Here is a 21,649-nt window from a genome sequence, read left to right as displayed (position 1 = left end):
GCACATTGGAGAGAACAGAAGAGGCTTATGAACATTGATCCAAGAATGAGAAACTTCCATTGTGAGGAAAGATTGGAGGAAGTGGCACTATTTCCCTTGGAGAGATGAAAGCTAAGTGGAAATTTGATAGAGATTTTCAAAATAATGGGTCTGGATAGATAAGAAATTGATTAGATAGATAGTTAATTTACAGTGTGGAAACAGGCCCTTCGGCCCAACAAGTCCACACCGACCCGCCGAAGCACAACCCACCCATACCCCTACATTTACCCCTTACCTAACACTACGGGCAATTTAGCATGGCCAATTCACCTGACCCGCACATCTTTGGACTGTGGGAGGAAACCGGAGCACCCGGAGGAAACCCACGCAGACACGGGGAGAACGTGCAAACTCCACACAGTCAGTCGCCTGAGTCGGGAATTGAACCCAGGTCTCTGTTGCTGTGAGGCAGCAGTGCTAACCACTGTGCCACCGTGCCTCCCTCAATTGTTTCCTCCCATAAACAGATCAAGTATCAGAAGGCAGGGTTTTAAAATGATCAGTAAAAGAAACAAAAGTAAGGTAAGGAAGAACCTTTCTGCCACCTTTAATGACTTGTATAAATATATAGGTAAAAACAATGACTGCATATGCTGGAAACCAGATTCTGGATTAGTGGTGTTGGAAGAGCACAGCAGTTCAGGCAGCATCCAAGGAGCAGCGAAATTGATGTTTCGGGCAAACGCCTTCATCAGGAATAAAGGCAGTGAGCCTGAAGCGTGGAGAGATAAGCTAGAGGAGAGTGGGGGTGGGGAGAAAGTAGCATAGAGTACAATAGGTGAGTGGGGGAGGGGATGAAGGTGATAGGTCAGGGAGGAGAGGGTGGGGTGGATAGGTGGAAAAGGAGATAGGCAGGTAGGACAAGTCCGGACAAGTCATGGAGACAGTGCTGAGCTGGAAGAAAGATGGAGGTGACGGAAGAATTGTTCGACGTCACGGCGTATATTAAATTCATTGATGCGTGGACGGAGGGGGATGAAGGTGAGTCCTTCTGTCGCCTCTGCCTCCGAGCTTACTTTCACAATCAGGATTCCCACCCACTTTCCGAGGACCCCTTCGCCCACCTCCAACACACTGCATCCACCTGGACACCCCGCGTTGGCCTATTACCTGCCCTCGACCTCTTCATTTCCAACTGCCGCCGGGACATTAACCGCCTCAATCTGTCTACCCCCCTCCCCCATTCCAACCTCTCACCCTCACAACGTGCAGCCCTCCAATTCCTCTGCTCCAATCCCAACCTCACCATCAAGCCAGCGGATAAAGGGGGCGCAGTGGTAGTCTGGCGCACTGACCTCTACACCGCTGAAGCCAAATGCGAACTCGAGGACACCTCTTCCTACTCCCTCCCACCGACCATGACCCCACCCCATCACCTCCCAGATCATGCAGAACCTCATCACCTCAGGAGATCTCCCACCCACAGCTTCCAACCTCATAATCCGGGAGCCCCGCATTGCCCGGTTCTACCTCCTTCCCAAAATCCACAAGCCTGACCACCCTGGCCGACCCATTGTCTCAGCGTGCTCCAGCCACACTGAACTCATCTCTACCTACCTCGACACTATCCTATCCCCCCTAGTCCAGGAACTCCCTACATACATTCGAGACACCACCCAAACCCTCCACCTCCTCCAAGACTTCCGTTTCCCCGGTCCCCAATGCCTCATCTTCACCATGGATATCCATCCGCCATGACCAGGGCCTCCGAGCCCTCCGTTTTTTCCTCTCCAGACGTCCCCAACAGTACCCTTCCACTGACACTCTCATTCGTTTGGCCGAACTGGTCCTCACCCTGAACAATTTCTCCTTTGAATCATCCCACTTCCTCCAGACCAAAGGGGTAGCCATGGGCACACGTGTGGGGCCCAAGCTATGCAAGTTTCTTTGTTGGCTACGTAGAACAGTTGATCTTCCGTAATTACACTAGCATCACTCCCCACCTCTTCCTCCGCTACACTGATGATTGCATTGGTGCCATCTCATGCTCCCACGAGGAGGTTGAGCAATTCATCAACTTCACCAACACATTCCACCCTGACCTTAAATTTACCTGGACCATCTCTGACACCTCCCTCCCCTTCCTGGACCTCTCCATCTCCATTAACGTCGACTGACTTAACACTGACATTTTTTACAAACCTACCGACTCCCACAGCTACCTGGATTACACCTCTTTCCACCCTACCTCTTGCAAAAATGCCATCCCGTATTCCCAATTCCTCCGCCTCCGCCGTATCTGCTCTCAGGACGACCAGTTCCACCACAGAACACACCAGATAGCCTCCTTCTTTAGAGACTGCAATTTCTTTTCCCACGTGGTTAAAGATGCCCTCCAACGCATCTCGTCCACATCCCACACCTCCGCCCTCAGACCCCACTGTTCCAACCGTAACAAGGACAGAATGCCCCTGGTGCTCACCTTCCAACCTACAAACCTTCGCATAAACCAAATCAACCGCCGACATTTCCGCCACCTCCAAAAAGACCCCACCACCAAGGATATATTTCCTTCCTCACCCCTTTCCACCTTCCGCAAAGACCATTCCCTCCGCGACGACCTGGTCAGGTCCACGCCCCCCTACAACCCACCCTCCCATCCTGGCACTTTCCCCTGCCACTGCAGGAACTGTAAAACCTGCGCCCACACCCCCTCCCTCACCTCTATCCAAGGCCCTGAAGGAGTCTTCCACATCCATCAAAGGTTTACCTGCACATCCACTAATATCATTTATTGTATCCGTTGCTCCCGATGCGGTCTCCTCTACATTGGGGAGACTGGGCACCTCCTAGCAGAGCGCTTTATGGAACATCTCCCGGACACCCGCACCAATCAACCACACTGCCCCGTGGCACAACATTTCAACTCCCCCTCCCACTCTGCCGAGGACATGAAGGTGCTGGGCCTCCTTCACCGCCACTCCCTCACCACCAGACACCTGGAGGAAGAACGCCTCATCTTCCGCCTCGGAACACTTCAACCCCAGGGCATCAATATGGACTTCAACAGTTTCCTCATTTCCCCTTCCCCCACCTCATCCTAGTTCCAAACTTCCAGCTCAGCACTGTCCCCTTGACTTGTCCAGACTTGTCCTACCTACCTATTTCCTTTTCCACCTATCCACTCCACCCTCTCCTCCCTGACCTATCGCCTTCATTCCCTCCCCCACTCACCTATTGTACTCTATGCTACTTTCTCCCCACTCCCACCCTTCTCTAGCTAATCTCTCTATGCTCACTGCTTTTATTCCTGATGAAAGGCTTTTGCCCGAAATGTTGATTTTGCCGCTCCTTGGATGCTGCCTGAACTGCTGTGCTCTTCCAGCACAACTAATCCAGAATTGTATATATAAAAACCCAGGTCTTTTTGCTCCTGTTTGCCTTCTACATTGTAGTGCCTTTCCATATTCTTTGTATCACATTGCATCACTTCACACTTCTCCACATTGCAGTTAATGCCCTGTCTGGAAGTGTGTTGCGGCAGATTTAATGGGGCACTGGCTGTTTATTTAAACAGAAATAGTGTAACAGGGTTATGTGGAAAAGGTAGGAATACTAAGAAAGGTGTTACAGACATGACAGGCTGAATGGCCTCCTTCTCCTCTGTAAAAACAATTTGTGATTTTGTGAATAAGCAAAACTAGCCAGAGAAGCAGGCAGCATTCAAGTCAACGTGAAGTGAGGGAGTATTGAATAAGCTAAAAGCTATAAGATGCATGAAATGTGAATATGCCTCTTCAGTCAATGTAACCTGGCAAGGCACAAGTGACCCCAGTCTTCAATGGATGAAAGTGTGCACGAGTTGTTTTGGAAAGTAGCCATAATATAATGAGGCTGCTGTTTGGCAATATCTACATGCACTTGAGGGTGGAAGAGGGCTGTGCTCATACAGAAAAATAGTGATAACAGTGGAGTTGGATGAAAAATCTGTAAAGGTGCCACCACCAGGTAACATCTCCAAGTTTTATGTTGGCAATTGGTATCATCTAGTTTTGTGGGCAAGGAGGGAAGAAATGGACAACACCTAGATATTACATTAACAAGTAATGTGATGCAAATGCATGGAAATAAGATAGTCTCTGCTCTCTGTCTAGATTGAATAGTTGCTGTTTAAATCCTTAGGGAAAAATCAGAATTCTTTTTCCTCAAAGTTGGGAATACGATTTTCTTTCATTTTTGTTGCATTTTCTTAACTTTCTTGGTCATGCTCTCACCTCTCAATACAGTGGAAAATTTCATCCATTGATGTGATGAAAGATATGATTAACATATATAAATATCATATGTTAAAGTTTGTATTTTAAAGGAGTTGCATATGGGCGTTAGTTACTTTTGTGAAGGACTTAAAAAAAATCAAGTTTGGAGGGTCCTCCTGGAACTGTGAACTAATTCACTTGTCAGAAAGAAGAATACTGCAAAACCCTGGAGTATTAATGGAAGATTGTTGATATTCTGCTGTTTATGACAAGGAATATAATCACTGAGCTCAGTAGTTTGCTTTTGATTTAGAATAACCAATGATTAATGCTAACTTAGAAAAACCAAGATATTGAGAACTTTTAGCACAATTTTGGAAGAGACCTGACTGGGATCAGAAACAAATGTAGTATCTCTCCTAGAAAGGAGTATAGGACAGCTTAGGAGAAACTGAGTTAATTTGGCATAAAGATTTAGCTTGTGAAACTTGAGACCAGGAGTGTTTGGTTAGAAATTTCCACATTATTAAAAGACTCAGAAATCCTAAGTGCTCAGTCTTGTGACTATTCATGTAAGGGAACTTCACAGTTCACAGAACAGAACAGAGCAGAAAAGCAGCTGACTCAAACCTAAAGATTTAATTCACAAGAGTAATTTCCATGGATTTGAAATACTGTAAAGTAATCATGTCGGTGAATAGATGATATGTTATTTTTCTGCATCATTTAAGAGCTTTCAAAGTGTGATCTATATTTATAATAGCTTGATTTTTAAAAAAGTGTAATAAACTTTATTGTTAAACAAAATCTGCAGCCTTTTGTTTCAATAAATGACCACCAAGTCAAATGAAAAAGAACATCTGAACTAACAAGTCAAATTTAATTCTCGAATCTGACTTGTTCAGAAGCTACATCAACTGGGATCAAAACATTCTACTTTGGTTGTGTGGAACAGTTGATAAAAATCATTTAGTTGCAGGCATAATTTGCACCCATTGGAAAACAAAGCAAAGTTTAACAATTTAAGGTAAACTCAATTTAAAATTAATCACTATGCAAAGTGTTCTTTTAATGGGATATGGGTATCATGGGCAAGGCCAGCAATTGCTGCCCAATCCTAACTGCCTTTGAAATGAGTAGCTTGTTAGACCATTTCAGAGGGGAATTTAGAGTCTATCACATTGTTGTGGATCTGGAATTACATCAAGGACAGATTGGATCAGAACAGCAAATTTTCTTCCTCAAAAGATATTACTGAACCAGATAGATTTACACAATAATTGATGATTGTTTCTTGGTCACCATTACTGATATTGACTTTCAATTCCAGATTCATTAAATGGATTTAAATTTTACAAGCTGCTAAGTGGGATTTGTCTCCAAATCATTAGCCTGAGCCTCTGGTTACAAGTCCAGTGACATATGTGAAGGATGATTGAAATAAGGGAACAATTAAAATGGTTCAAACTCATTAGTTAGGATACATGTTATAAATAGTTCATAGTAGCAGCCAGGGATTAGACCAGCTTGCAAAAGTCATTATAAAATAAGAATTTGTAGAAGCCTATAAAAGCTCAAAATTTGTTGTTAGCAGCAAATCAAATGACATAGAACATAAATGGTACAGCACAATACAGAGGCCTTTGGCTCATGATGTTGTGCCAAGCATTTATCTTAATCTTATCTTATGACCTGGAATAAAATTGCCCACAATAATTTAAACATTTCTGAGGTGCAAGAGGCTCCTCTCCTGGTGGCAATATAAGTCTGGCAAAAAAATCACAGGGATCTCCAGGTGTGCATCAAGTAAAGTAAATAGTCAATTCCAGTGAAACAGATACCAAACCAGGAAGTCAAAGAATAAAACTGTCTCACCTTTAATTTGAAGTAACAGATCAGAAAATAAATTACTGAATTAAATGAACCCGAAACAAAAAAAAGCAAGTCAACATTCCACAAACAAAAAGTGAGTTTTCCAAGAACAGTGAGGGCCTTGATCAATAATTATGAAATTAGCAAACTGTTAAATAAAAGTTTAACCTCATTCAACAAAGTTTAAATTTTTGAAGGATTTTACATCAAGCCTAACAGCCTGGGGATGAGGGTTTTCAGTTGTTCATAGATTTTCCATTGATTTGAGTCTGTGGCAGAAACTGCAGGCCTGCAAAATCACTGACACAACTGCTGGATACCTAAATTTAATGTGCATGTTTAAGTCAGTGTCAGAATATTGATGGCAAACAGATCACTATCAGCATAAAACGTTGGCCAATGTTTTTTGCTTATTAATGACATCCTCTGCCTTTTAGGTTTAATCTAGGTCTAATCTATTTTGGGTTTTGTGGAAAAAAATGACAGTATAACAAACATTCATACTGAGATGAAGAATTTTCATTATCGCTTCAACGTAACAAAAAAGTTCATTGATAATATGGGCAGAGCTCACAATAGTCAAATATGTGTATCACACAGAAAAAGGCTACTCAGCCTAAGTTGCTGTTTATCCTCTTCATGAGCAGTCACAGAAAAATAGCATGTAGCAATACAAACTTCAACTAATCAGAATGTATGTATCACTATGTCAGTATTCAGCTTTTAGGGTTAACTATACCTTTTTCAACCTGTTCTCGTGCTTGTTGATTAGTCATTCCAGGATATGGACACACTCCCAAGCTGAATGTCTCCCACAAGAGTATCCCATAACTCCACACGTCGCTCTCTGAACTGTATCGCCCTGTGACAGAACATTTATATCAAAAATCCCTTTATTAATTTCAAGCACTGAAATGGTTTGTACCTTACAAACTAATTAAAAATATTATTTGGTATGAGCAGCTTTAAAATACTGATTACATATTAAGTTCATAGAATATTTTATTTGATTATCTTTTCTCATATTAGAAAATGATTTCTGAACAAACCAAAAATGAAACATCCAATTTGAAAACTTCTTCACACAACCAAGGCTTCAATATTGACAGTTGTGGTTTGTTCAAACTTTTGAGAGTTTACTGTAATTAGACAAACTGTGTGAATTAGAGACAAGTGATATTTATTTTCTAACTGATATTAAGCAAGCAAGTGGTCCCAGACGTTGTCAAATTTCTCATCAAATGCAGATTAATGTTTTGAAGAACTCAATAAGAAACTCAAAAATCTACATCCCCCCAAAAAAATCCACCACCCATTCAGAGAATCCACTGATTTGCAATGGGAAGTGTCTAAGGAGAATATGTTCAAACCTCTTATGCTCGAAGCAATGTCACCACACTTCTCTCTGTCCCAGTGTTTCTAAACACCCAGGGAGCTATGTATAGCTTGGCCACACTACCCATCACATTATTGTATAACCTGCAGGAACTTTTAAAAAAATTTCTTCATGGGGTGTGGCTGTCACTGGCGAAGCCAGCATTTATTGCTCATCCCTAAATACCCCAGAGACCAGTTCAGAGACAATCACATTGCTGTCAGTCTGTAGTTACATGTAGGCTAGATCAGATATGGATGTCAGTTTCCTTCCCTAAATGATAATAGTGAATCAGATACAATTTTCTGACAATTGTCAATAACTCTGGTCATTAGACCATTCATTTGAGATTATTATTGTATTTAAATTCCACTATCTGTCATAGCAGGTTCAAATTGGTCTCCAAATCATTACCTGGGTATCTCTGGATTAATAGTCTTGTGATAATATCACTAGATGATCACCTCTCCCTTTTATGAAAAAGTAGAATTTAAAATTGAAATCATAAATGGAGGAAAAAAATGATAACATTCACCAAGGCCTCTGATGGACATTTTTGAAGAGAAAACACCAGTGTCATGGAATCAGTCTGCAGAAATAAGTACATGAATAGCGAAGATTTGGAAGGATATGGGCTAGGAGCAGGTTGGTGGGACTAGTTCAGTTTGGGATTATGTTCGACATGTACGGTTGGACCAAAGGGTCTGTTACCGTGATGTAAGACTTTATGACTTGAAATGTTGTCAGTTTCCAGAATGCAATGTAATAATGGAATTTTGCCTATTCAATCAGTGTTAAGTAAAATAACTTTTTTTTACCATAGTTTAGAGCCTCGGGAGCTGTCCATTTAATTGGAATTTGCTTCAAGCCGGACGATGAGTAAATTCCATCATCTTCCTGTCTTGACATTCCAAAATCACTGATTTTAAGAACATTATTGTCACCTACAAGACAGTTTCTGGCAGCAAGGTCTCTGTTAAAAATATAAAATATATAAATATTAACTTGATAAATGATACCTTAGTCAACCTTCAATAAGGAGGATGGATATAATGCACATCACTACTCAATTATCATCAAGATTTCTGACCTCATTCAAAAATGATTTTACTTAAAGGTAAAATATCCCATAAAACATTCCATCTTCATGAAATATTCACTCCTTCTTCACCAATCTATTATTTATATGCTAACTTTTGGTGGACATATTACTCAACTCCAAGTTAACTTGCTTCAATTTATCATGATTTCTTCAGAAAGTTCACCTCTATTGTTCCTCTTTTCGACTCCACTGTTGTAAAACTGCAATTTATTTAATATTTTGTTCCAACCTCCATAAATTGCAACTCATTCATATTGCCACACTTTGCATGCTTACTTCCATCAGTCTTTCCTTGCCAAACTCTAATTCACCCAAATAACTGTCTTCAAGATACTTATTTTTAGTTTCAAATTATCCACGGTCTCCTTCAACCCCAGCTCAGTCATCTCGTCCAGTTTTATGTCCTAGCATAGGACTTTGCTCCTCTGATGTCTGCTCTTCTTTGCTGCTTCTATTAGACTAATGATTGTTTGCACACACCTGTGACTCAAGATCCACAGCAATGTGGTTGACTTTGAATTATCCTTGGAATAGCCCAGCAAGTCACTTAGTTCAAGGGCAATTAAGGATGGGGAACAAAAGCTGGCCTAGCCAGTCATACCAAGATTCCATGAAGGAATTAAAAAGAAAACTATAGGAAAATTAATGTTTCATGAATAGTTTAGTTCAGAGTGTATTAACCGACTAACCAAATATTGTGCTTTTTTGTTGTGGGTGAATGGCAAAGTTTTTATATCTTAAATCATTGTCAAGAATGTATCTTCAGAACAAGAAAAGATAACAATTGCATTCTATGTTTTTAGTTCAGTGTTTTATCTAGAAAGCAATCACATTTTTGATAAATGTATTTAGAGTTAGTATTTATAACAATGTGTATTTATTTTATCAACATATAATTTTTCTAAGCTTTTGACTGAATATGTAAGGCTATCTCATTACCTCACCTTTTATACATTGTTTATTTTGCAATTATTCTATAAGTGCATTTTGTACAACTTTTTTTTGTAAATATATTTATTAGCAAATTTTTTAAAATTTTAATAATTGAAAAATACAATCAATAACAAATATCAGTATAATAAAAAGAAAACAAAACACAAATTACAACATAACTACTGCCTACTAACTACTAACCTACCCTATAACACAAAAACCGCAACACTGTGGAACGCAACACCAATAAATAAGTAAATAACTAATAGATCAAAAAAAAGAAAAGCAAAAAAAACAACATACAGAGCAACTATGCTCAGTGCAAAGCTCTCAAACAAAGGAACAGGAGCATTGTGTATACACCCATATTAACTCAGGAGACCCCCTCCAGGGCCCAGGGCTTCACAAACTTAACCATCCTGGTTAAACAAATGCCCTAGTTAAGATAACTGATAAATCTATATCTAAATAACTGAAGTAGGGTGGTCATGTCTTAGGGTGGAAATGGTCTGTTGTGTGATGCACCATGTTTGCAAAAACGTCTGAGGGAATGTACTCCATAATTAATTTCTGCAATCCCAGCAAGCCTGGCGGTTTGTCAGATACCCAGTTCATCAGAATATTCTTCCGTGCACAGTATGCAAGAATATTAAATAGTTTCTTCTCATGCCCGTCTAAAGATGGTAAATTCAGTAGATCTAAGAGGAGAGATATTGGGTCTACTTTGACTTCAGTCCTCAATACCCTCCCTATCTCTCCCGCTACAGCGCTCCAATAAACACGGAGCCTGTGGCATGTCCAGAAGCAATGGGTAAGAGTACCTACACTTATTTTACATTTGGGGCACACTGAAGATGCCAGATGAACCCTGTGCAGAACTTTTTAACTGGCAGCCCCAACTTTCAAGGTAAGTCTCTCCATCACTGCAGCCAATTCCTGAGAGTCTGTCAGGTACCCGGGGGGTTCAGGAGAGGCTGCTGCTGCTGCAGTCTCTGGTATGCATGGTGCTGCAGAGGAGTGTCCTCCCTGCTGCTGTTTGCTCACTCTTTTTCCCTTTGGCATCCTTCCCACTCCCAAATATTAACAAATATGTGTTCTGTCAGATTTTAAACTAATAATTCCACCACATAAGTTGGCCATGGATGGCAAAAAACTCCAGTATGCCTTGGTTGTTAGGCAGAGCTGTCGACAGCAGTTCTACAGAATCGCCACTATCTTGGCGAGTCCCTTATACAACTTTTAATTATAACCTACTTTGTGATTTCATGGTTTTGTACTTTGTAATTTTCTGTATCATTTTTACTTTGTAAGCAACTTTTCACACTTCCATTACTTCAAACTAATTTGTTCCAAATACAGTATTCTCTGCTATAAAGTTGCAAAATACATCAAGCAGATAAAGTTCTGAACAAAGCCATTGCAAGGTGTTTGAGTTACTGAGGGATTTGTATTAATTAAGCAAAATCTCAGATGATGAATTCAAGGTATGAATTCAGGACACGACATCCCCCATTACAAAATAAATGTTCAAAAAAATATATCATACAATGTTTTGTTAACTCAGCATTAATTTACAAAATTCAGTTAAATGAGAAGTGAAGCGATAGTGAGCAGTGACAACTCCATTTGTGAATGACATGTTAAAAGACCAATCAGTACATAATGGGAAATGATGCCAGTAATAAAGAAACCAATCACAGGTTGTGCATACACTACCTAATCAATCCAAAATTGGCCATGTTCATGTATTATCTGGGCAGTTAGGATTCTTATCATGAAACGTCGGGACCAGGACTGATAATGCTACAGGTTGTGGTTTAGAAAGGGCTAATGAGGCCTCCTTTTCAGTAGTTACATATATATATATATATATATATATATATAAAAATAAAGAGAAAGAAGAGACAGCATTCTCCCGCCAACTGAAGATTTCCATTTCATCATGGAATAGCTGAATCCAGTGCCTGAGTACATCATTTCTGCTCCTTGGATGCTGCCTGACCTGCTGCGCTTTTCCAGCAACACATTTTTCAGCTACATCATTTCTGTTGCACTTGTTTTGCCAACTTAATAAATTGGTGAATCTTGTTAAGACACACTGGGAGAAACAGGTTTGAATTCATGGGGACATTGACATCAGTACTGGAGAAACAAGGAGCTGTTCCAATGGGAGAGGCTTCAATCGAATCATGGTGGGACCAGAGTCCTGGCAAATAGCATAACTACAGCTTTGGATAGGACTGTAAACTAAAAGGGTGGGGCAAAGGGATTGGATCAGGCTGCATGAAAAATTATGCACTAAGGACAGGAAGCTCAGCAGAGGTTATTGTGGTCTCCAGGACAAGTAATAGGATGGAGCGTATAGAAGGACTCAGGAATTTAACTTCCAGGTATAGCAGATAAGGAGACAATTCTGAGAAGGGGGGAGCCAACACAGAACTGACGGCGCTGTATTGATATGCATGCAGTATACAAAACAAGTTAAATGAGTTCATAGTGCAGATTGAAATTGGCAAGTATTATGTTGTGAGTATCACAGACATTACTGCAAGAGAATCAGAGCTGGGAACTAAATATCTAAGGAAGGATACATGTCCTATTCAAAGTCAGGCAGATCAGCAAAGGGAGACGGGGTTGTCTTGTTAGTAAGATATCAAATTAAATCAATAGCAAGAAGTGATGTGGTGTCAGAAGGCATACAATCTGTGTGGATAGAGTTGAGGAATGGCAAAGGGAAAAAAATTCCTGATGGAAGTTGTGTCACAGTAGGTAGCAGTCAGGATGTGGGAAAGAAAATGAACCAGGAGACAGAAAAGGTATGTAAGAAAGACACTTACAATAATCATGGGAAATTTCAAAATGCAAGTGGACTGGGAAAATCAGTTGGGGAATTGGATCTCCAGAAAAGGAATTTGTGTAATGTTTATGACCTTTTATTAAGAATAGCTTGTAGTATAGCCCACTTGGAACAGGCAATTCTGGATTTGCTGATGTGCAATGAGATACCTTAAGGTGAATGAATCCCATGGGTCAATGACCATAATATGATAAAATTCACCTGGTAGTTTCAGAGGGAGAATCTAGAATCAGATGTAATGGTATTATAATTGATATTATAAAGTTGAAGGCATGTATTGTAACTTTAAGACCGGGAGAATATGCTGTTCTGAACTGAGAGCTTACAAGCACCTGTGTATATGACAAGTTGGCAGTCCAAGAGTGTACTGAAAATTGAAAAAATGTAGCACTTGGCTGTGAAATGGATACCTGAGTTTTGGTTGTTATTTTGAAAACAATTCAAATTTAACCAATGAATTTAAATTATGCCCCAGGATACTATAAAACACAATTAAGTTTGAATTTATTATTTCGTCAACATTGAACCAATGAGATGATCCGATGTGGGGGACTATAACAATGCGGACATTTTGAAAATTGGTCAGAGAGCAACTGCTGTAGAGAGAGAAACTCCTGGAGAGCTAATTGCCCATCCAACATACTACTGTCAAAGAAATTAGAAAACTGTCTTTCAAAGGAACCTTTTCATATGAAATATACTCGCAGTAAGAAAGAAGATCCCCCAGGGAAATCAGTAGCTGGAAGAATGCAGACACAGAAGTCAGAGACTGTGTGGTTTTCAAATTAAGTTAATGTAATTTTAATAAGTGTCTTACTGGAACAGCATGTTGTTATAGAGTTGGAGGCAGATAGTAAGCAGTTAAGAGAAAGGGACTTAGATTTGTGAATAGTTTTTTGTTTAATGTTCACTTTTAGAGTTAGAAATTAAATTAATTTATTTTCTTTTAATAGTGGTATTTGGGAATTCTCTGTCACTCATATTTTAACAGATTACAAAGAGAAGCAAGCTTTTCTGGTGTAATTAACAGAGGAGTTTGCCTCCACATCATAACATTCAGTAAAGGTAACTACAAAGACATTAGGGATGAACTGGCCAGAGTTGATTAGAAGGGAAGTTGGAGCAGCAGCGGCTGGAGTTTCTAGGTATAATTCAGTAAGCACAGCAGAAATGCATCCCAAGAAAGAAGAGACATGCTAAGGTAAGGATGAGGTAGCCATGGCTGACAAGCGAAGTCAGGGACAGCATAAAAGCAAAAGAAAAAACATATAGTGTGGTGAAGATTATTAGGAAGCCAGAGGATTGGGAAACCTTTAAAATGTAGCAGAGGTCAACTTACAAAAACCAATAATTGGAGAGAAGATGAAATCTGAAAGTTAGCCAGCTAGAAATATAAACGAGGATTGCAAGAGGTTCTTTTGACAGCTGAAAAAATTCAAGATTGAGAAGTAATCTTCATGGTGAAAGGCAGGGCCTTAATGAGTGTAGTGGAACAGAGTGTAGTGGAGTTCAGGTGCATGGTTCTCTAAAAGTGGAGTCACAGATAGATAGGACAGTGAACGAGGCTTTTGGCACACTGGTCTTCAGTCAGGACATTGAGTATAAAAGTTGGGAAGTTATGTTGCAGTTATACAGGATGTTGGTGAGATCAGACTTGGAGTATTATGTTCAGTTTTGGTCACCTTGTTATAGGGAGAATGTTATTAAACTGGAAAGATTGTAGAAGAAATTTACAAGGATATTGCCAGGAATCAATGGTCTGAGATATAGGGAGAGGTTGGACAAGCTAGGACTTACTTCTTTAGAAAGTAGGACACTAAGGGGGGAATCTTAAAGTGTATAAGATCATGAGAGGCATTGATAAGGTGAGTACACTCAGTCTTTTTCACAGGGTTGGGGAATCAAGGAGTAGAGGACATCAGCTTAAGGTTAGGGAGGAAAGAATAAAAAGAAACCTGAGGGGCAACTTGTTTATACAGAGGGTGGTACACATATGAAATGAACTACCAGTGGAATTGGTTGAAGAGGGTACACTAACAACATTTAAAAGGCATTTGGACAAATACATGGATGGCAAAGGTTCAGAATGATATGGGAAAGTGCAGGGAAATAGGGTCAGTGTCGATAGACATTTTGGTTGGCATGGCGAAAGTGAAGACTGCAGATGCTGGAGATCAGAGTCAAGATTAGAGTGGTGCTGGAAAAGAAATGATGAAGGACTTTTGCCTGAAACATCGATTTTTCTATTCCTTGGATGCTGCCTGACCTGCTGTGCTTTTCCAGAACCACTTTAATTTTGATTTTGGTTGGCATGGGCCAGTTTGGCTGGAGGGCCTGTCTCCATGCTGTAGGAATCTATGATAGGATCCATAGACGGCTGCTCAGGAATTTACCAAAGAATAACTAAATTCTTTAACAGTAAGATGGTAATTATTCATCTATAGTGCAGAGATTAAATATTGCTGAAAAAACAGAGACATGTTGTGAAAGATTTTTGCCTTTCATTCACTGGGACAGCATGTCTTTTTCATAGACTATGTACCATAGGCTGCTCTATAAAAGGAATACATATTTACATTCACCAAAAAACTTCTAAATGCCGTCTTCTCTTTTCTACCCCACAAAACTTAAAACAGCATCCTGAGGGTGACGGAGTGAGCCTATCAACAATTTGAATTTTTAAAAAAAAAATTAAGGTACTAAGAGGTAAATTCTAAACTTATTCAGACCAAGGCACATGATCCAGTGACAGCAATCCAATTGGATAAAAAATTGGCTTGATAGGAGGAGACAGAGTGGTGGTCGATGATTGTTGTTTAGACTGAAGGCTTGTGACCAGCAGTGTGCCATAAGGATCTGTGCTGGATCCACTGTTGTTTGTCATTTATATAAACGAATTGGATGAGAATATAGGAGGATTCGATTCCATGCTTGGGCGACTGTCCGTGTGGAGTTTGCACATTCTTTCAGTGGCTGCATAGTTTTCCTCCGGATTCCTCTCACTGTCCAAAGATGTGCAGATTAGGTGATTAGCCATTCTAAATTGCCCATCATGTCCAGGGATGTGAAGATTAGCTGGATTAGCCATGGGAAATGCAAGGTTACAGGGATACAGTAGAGAGCTAGGTCTGGGTGGGATGCTCCTCGGAGGGTCGGTGTAGACTCGGACCTGATGGCCAGCTTCCACACTGTAGGAATTCTATATCTTGGACAGGTACATGATAGGAATGTTTAGGGGGACATTGGCCAAATGCAGGCAAATGGAACTAGCTCAGTTTAGGAAACGGGGGTGGTACGGATATGTTGGGCCAAAGGGCTTGATTCCATACTTTATGACTCCATGACTTGAAGTGATTTTTTAGAATTATGTTAGGTCAAGAATATATGGGAGACATTGGAAGCTGTGAGTTCTTGCCTATTTATTACCAGTCTTGTTTGGGGAAAACAGCATTTTTTTTGTTACCATAGAAAGAGGAAACCTTTATATTCATACACCATCAGCTTTCTTTTCTTTATAGCACAGCTGAATTCCAATCCAATTCTTGACAACTGATTGTGTTTAAAATCTACATTAAGCTTGCACAGCTTCATGTGATTTGATTTCCTTTAAATGATGCCAGAATAATTAATGTGCAGGTTTAGTCAATGTCAAATTCTATTCCCCCCACCTCCTACACAAAGACGCAAATGCTCCTCCACAGTCTAATCTTATCCATGTTTTTTCGAACACTGAATATCATTTGTCAAATATTTTAGCTCAAGCCTCATTTACTGTCCATAAAGAGCAAACACTGGATATGAAAAACCTTTATTATATTCACCAAACATATAGTTAAGTGCCCAGTTGCCAGCTGTTATGCTCAGGGCTGTCTGAATAATGACTAGATTGGTTTGAATCCTTTCAACCTGCTTCAAAAGGAAACAAGTACTTGAAATAAAACTCATTTATAGCTGTCAGTCATTCACTATTAATTATTACTAAGCAAAAATTAAATTTATGGAAAAATAAAGAATATTATAAAGGTAATTCAAATTTGTCATTTCCTTGGTCTCAAAAGTCAATCTTTTGTGTGTGATCTATTTAGACAATTACCACCTTTGCTTTTCTCAAAAATCTATTCATCATTGCATACTTCACATTTACATTGTGATCTAATATACGAAAAAACTCTGGTGAAACTCAATGAACACTTCCAACACAGCAGCAAGTAACAAATCATTTCAGTTTCCCACAGAAGCAATGGACTGAATCCTAGTTTGAGCTTCAAGACCTTAGTGTCTGGCCAAGCATCAGGTCCTGAACTTGAACTTGCCATGGGACAGATTCAGCAAATTCACCATCCGGGACCTCCTAATTGGCTGCCTGTATTCCAATTAAGGATGGTGGGGTAGGCTGCTGATGCTGCCAGCCTAATCAGAGGACTGATGTTCTGATATCTCAGAATCCACTATGAAAGTTGCTCCAAAATGCAGATACTGTCAGACAGGCAAGTAAAATTAAAATTTAGAGGCCGTAATGCAATATGCTTTATTGAGCAAGTGAACCCCTCCTCCACAGGGATCACTGGGGAAGGGAGAGCTGTCATTTATCTCTAAATCCCCTCTGAGTCATAGCACTTCAGGTCCTGACGTACTGATTGATCAAGCTATTACACGGAAGCCACCTGCAGAAAGCCATCAAGATGCGGCTCCTTGTTATTTCACAGGCTCTCTTCGGGTCTGTCCCCAACACACAGAGGGCTGGTAAAATTTAGTCCAATGTCATTTTGCCAAGAAGCAACACATCTCACTGTCACTTTGATGCAACACTGTAGGAATGAGGGCAGCCATATTCCCAACAGCATAGCAGCCCTCACTCGTTTTTATATATCACCATGTCTTTTGTAGTCCTGTGTTCAAAAGACTTTGCTAGGGTCCCAGTGAATTGATATGGTAATCTATAGCCAGGTTCCCATTACTGAACATAATAAGAACTGTGCCTTTGCTGTAATGGCTAGCCCAAAACAGGCTTCATCCACCCTCAGTACAGACACAACAGAAAGCATGAACACAAATACTTGGAAAGCTACCCACTCATCCCAGAAACTTCATGGCCCTATTTTTGGCCTAAGGAATGATGAATTTACAGTGAGAACCAGTCATGTTAAATCTCGAAAGATTGCTTATTAAATATTTCATAGGGCCATATAATGATCATTACTTTGTTTTTAATTGATATATAGTGAATTAAACAGAACACAGTTCACGTCAGTCAGAAATTTATACTTTTTCATAGATCAATTATGTGTTGGACAGCTAGAAAATCAACCTTTAAATACCATTAGACCAGAATCATAGACAAGATCACAGCCACCATCCATCATCACTGCTGCTACCACCAATGTTTAGTACTGGGTTCTGGGTTTTCTGCAGTGCTCCAGCAAAGCAGGAGGAACAGCACCACATTTTCTGCTTAAACATTTTACAGTTTCAGAACTCAAAACTGAGTTCAACATCTTCAGAGCACAGATACTATGATTACACACCCTTCCCAGCATAGCTAACCTATTTTCAAGTATTCACACCAGCCATTAACTCCTATGAAATTTGAGCTTGAATCCAATCAGCTAGGTTGGTTAATGAGCATTTCATTGGACAAAATCACTGATTATATATAACAATGTTGCATGAACATTTTCTTTCACAGATTGATTACCCTATAATCCCAATGTTGCTTTGTCTATGAAGTAAAATAAACTAAATGGGAGCCAAGGAAAGAAAAAATGTAACTGCAAATTTAACTTAAACAAAAGTAAATGATTGGTGAATGTTTTTAATGAATTTTAAGGATAGAATAAAGAAATACATTGCGATCAAAAAGTGTTTTTGCTGAACAAGTTGAAAAATTTTAGTGAAGGAAGATCCAGTTGGGTATCATATTGTGATAATATGCAACAAATAAATGATTTTCAAGGGATGGATGTAATCAACAAGTCTTAGACCGGAACCTCATTTAAAGAACAGTTACAGAGAATAAATTGGATTGGATCGATTCATGTATAAGCAAATCAACTCTGCTTTTTGTAGCAGCAGAAGTTGAAAACAGAATTAAGTTAAGGGATACAATTGGTCTTGACTGCAGAAATAATTAGTTCAAACTTCTGGTCATTTAAATTTTATTATTAAAATTACTGGAGTGCATTGTGTTGCCAGTATCTAAAGCATAACTGAAGCTGTAAATCATGAACAGCAGACTATAAATTACTGCAGACTTTAATACATTACCTAATTCATTAAAAATAATAACAAAAGCAATAAATTTAAAATTCTGTTTTCCATTATGCTTGTTGGCTATATGCCTATATAATAGATATCCATATTCCTCCATTGGATTCTTAACATTTTTCTGTGAAGATTCCTACTGTGAATTAGCATGGCCAGCACTAGCAAAACATCAGAGTCAGAATTGGTTCCTGTAATTTGATCTTTTCCAAATTAATTATTCAGAGCAATTAAAATTAAAAATCATCAAAGATTTCTGGAAATCTTCACGAGATTTCATAAACAATGCAGGAATGTACACAACTAATTGTATTGTACTTGATAAGTGAAAAGACGAAATAATTCAAGGATAAAACTACATTTTAATTCTATCATCTAACACATCAATACCACGTGATAGATAAACAAAATCACTCTGCTCCATGGGCATCATTAATTAATCTCCCAAATTCTTTCAACCTTTTCTCAAAGCAATGTGGCCACGAAGAGCATACTTTTTTATTTTTATTTTGTGATACAATTCTTCAACCTCTTAACGGCTTTCAAATTTAAACCAGGTCTACCAACACCTTTGTCTCTCCTCCAATATGCAGTACTTCATGGTTCTAATTCTTATCTATTCAAATGTCACTACTGCACCTGCAACAGTGGCTTCTCTTCCCTCTCATTTGATGATGTCAAGAGTCCCCAAAGATCTGGCCTATTCTTTGTTTTATACTGCTTCTCAAGAATTTCTCTAACAGCATCATGTCAACAATGTCAATGATTTACTCTCACTTAATTTCTGAAAGTCCAGCTATCAGATTGCTTGTAGAACATATGGCCAAGAACTGATTTTAATTCCTTCCTATATAATTCTGTTTATATTAAAGCCATAAATTTAGCCCTGATTGCAAATATTAATGCAACGGCACAAATAGAAAGTGCTGAAGAAACTCAGCACGTCTGGCAGCATCAGAGGAGCATTGTAGAGAGAGAAGCAGAGTTAATATTTTGAGTCAAAGTGTGGCACTGGAAAAGCACAGCAGGTCAGGCAGCATCAGAAGAGCAGGAGAATCGACCATTTCAGACATAAGTCCTTCATCATGAATGGGGAGGGGGGAGCGGGCAAGGGGGCTAAAAGATAAACAGGAAGATGGGGGTGGAGCTGGAGCGAAGGTAGCTGGGAAGACGGTAGGTAGATGGAGGTGGGGGAGGGTGATCGTGAAAGGTCAGAGGGGAGGATGGAGGGAATAGGTGTGAAGGAAGATAGATAAGTTGGACAGTTCAAGAGGGTGGTGCCAAGTTGGAGGGTTGGATCTGGGATGAGGTGGGGGGAGGGGATTTGAGGAAACTTGTGAAATCAATGTTGATGCCGTGCGGTTGGAGGGTCCCAAGGCAGAAGATGAGGCTTTCTTCCTCCAAGCGTCAGGTGGCTTGGATTTGGCAGTGGAGGCGGCCCAGGACTTGCATGCCCTTGGCAGAGTGGAAGGGGAAGTTGAAGTGGTCAGCCACAGGTCGGTAGGGTTGTTTGGTGCATGTGACCCAGAGACATTCCCTGAAATGTTCCGCGAAGTGTCATCGAGAGCAATGGACACAGTAGATGAGGTGCAAGAAAATTCTGCTGGATGTTGAAGGATCCTTTGGGGTCTTGGACGGAGGTGAGGGGGAAGGTATGAGCGCACGTTTTTCACCTCTTGCAGTGTCAAGGGAAGGTACTGAGATTTAAAGGTGGGTGGTGGGGTGAGGGGGCATGGACCCAACAAGGAAGTCATGGAAGGAGTGGTCTCTGCGGAATGCTGGCACGGGTGGGGAGGGAAATATATCTCTGGTGGTGGAGTCTGATTATAGGTGGCAGAAGTGGCAGAGGATAATGTGCTGTATCCAGAAATTAGTGGGGCGGAAGGTGAGGACCGGGGTTAGGAAATTGGGGGTTGGAGGGGGCCGGATTCCAGGGCGGAAGTGCGGGAAGTGGAGGAGATTCACCAGAGGGCATTGTTGACTACATCGGGGGAGACTGTGGTCCTTGAAATTGGAAGCCATCTGGGATGTCCTGGAGTCGAATTGTTTCTCCTGGGAGCAGATATGGTGTTTCATCTTTAATTAGCCTGAATTGTTCAAACAATTTCAACCAACTTGCAGCACTTAACTGATTGTGGCATTACTTGTAAACTGACATATAAACATATGATTTCACAGGATGTGCTTGTTTCTGATAGCACTCATTTTATGAAGCAGGGAATCTCATGTCACATCTTAAATGAATCCTCATTCAGTTTTAAGCTCTAATCTGTTTTCCTGTGGTTTTAACTTTTATAATGAAGTATTACTAACATAATTGTATCAAAAGCTTCTTGAATTTTCCCTCAGGTTTGATCACATCTTGGTGTTGTTTGTTCTCATTAGTGGGCATGATTTTGTATGTATATACACACACACACGTATGTGACGTATTTACACAAAATTGAGTATATCGTGAAAGAATAAAAAAAGTTCAGAACTGAAACTGATAAATTTTGGGAAATCAAGGGATTTGGGCATCAGCATGAAAGTGAATTTGATATCGAGGACTGGATACAATCTTGTTCTTATGGTGCAGCAGTCTTAAGAACCCGTATAGCCCTCTCTGAATAACATTTCTTATTTTACATTATGATGCACAATATAAAATCGTCATTACAACTTTGGTTCAAACACGGAAAATAGACCAGAATTTCAGAGATGAGCTTGAATGAAAGCTTTTGATATCAAATCAACATTTGACTAAGTGTACCATCAAAGAATCCAAGCAAACCTAAGTCAATAAACATTAAAGGAATACGCTGCTGGTTGAAATCATAGCACAAATGTTGTGGTTGTAGGTGGTCAATCATTTCAGCTGTTGGATATCTGTGTAACAAGGCTCAATCATTTTTCTTTTTTGAGGGCTTCTTTTGAAGTTTTCTCAAGGGTTACTTTTTCATTCTCACTAAGTCTTTACTTGACACAGTCACAGACAATACGTTCTTAATACACACGTTGACATCTGGTGT

General features: G+C 40.0%; 1 protein-coding gene across 1 annotated transcript in view; it reads right to left on the bottom strand.

Moving 5' to 3' along the window:
* The window catches only part of fer (fer (fps/fes related) tyrosine kinase), a 226,968-nt gene that overhangs the window by 8,948 nt on the left and 196,371 nt on the right, over positions 1-21,649 (bottom strand). The window contains exons 17-18 of the mRNA XM_060837245.1: positions 8,304-8,458; positions 6,850-6,972 (exon numbers count right to left, since the gene is read on the bottom strand). Of these exons, the coding sequence (XP_060693228.1) occupies positions 6,850-6,972; positions 8,304-8,458 (278 nt within the window). The remainder of the gene's footprint in view (positions 1-6,849; positions 6,973-8,303; positions 8,459-21,649) is intronic.

This window comes from Hemiscyllium ocellatum, chromosome 2 (assembly GCF_020745735.1).
Source record: "Hemiscyllium ocellatum isolate sHemOce1 chromosome 2, sHemOce1.pat.X.cur, whole genome shotgun sequence".
NCBI classification, from domain to species: Eukaryota; Metazoa; Chordata; class Chondrichthyes; order Orectolobiformes; family Hemiscylliidae; genus Hemiscyllium; species Hemiscyllium ocellatum.
This window is presented reverse-complemented; position numbering and strand designations above follow the sequence as displayed.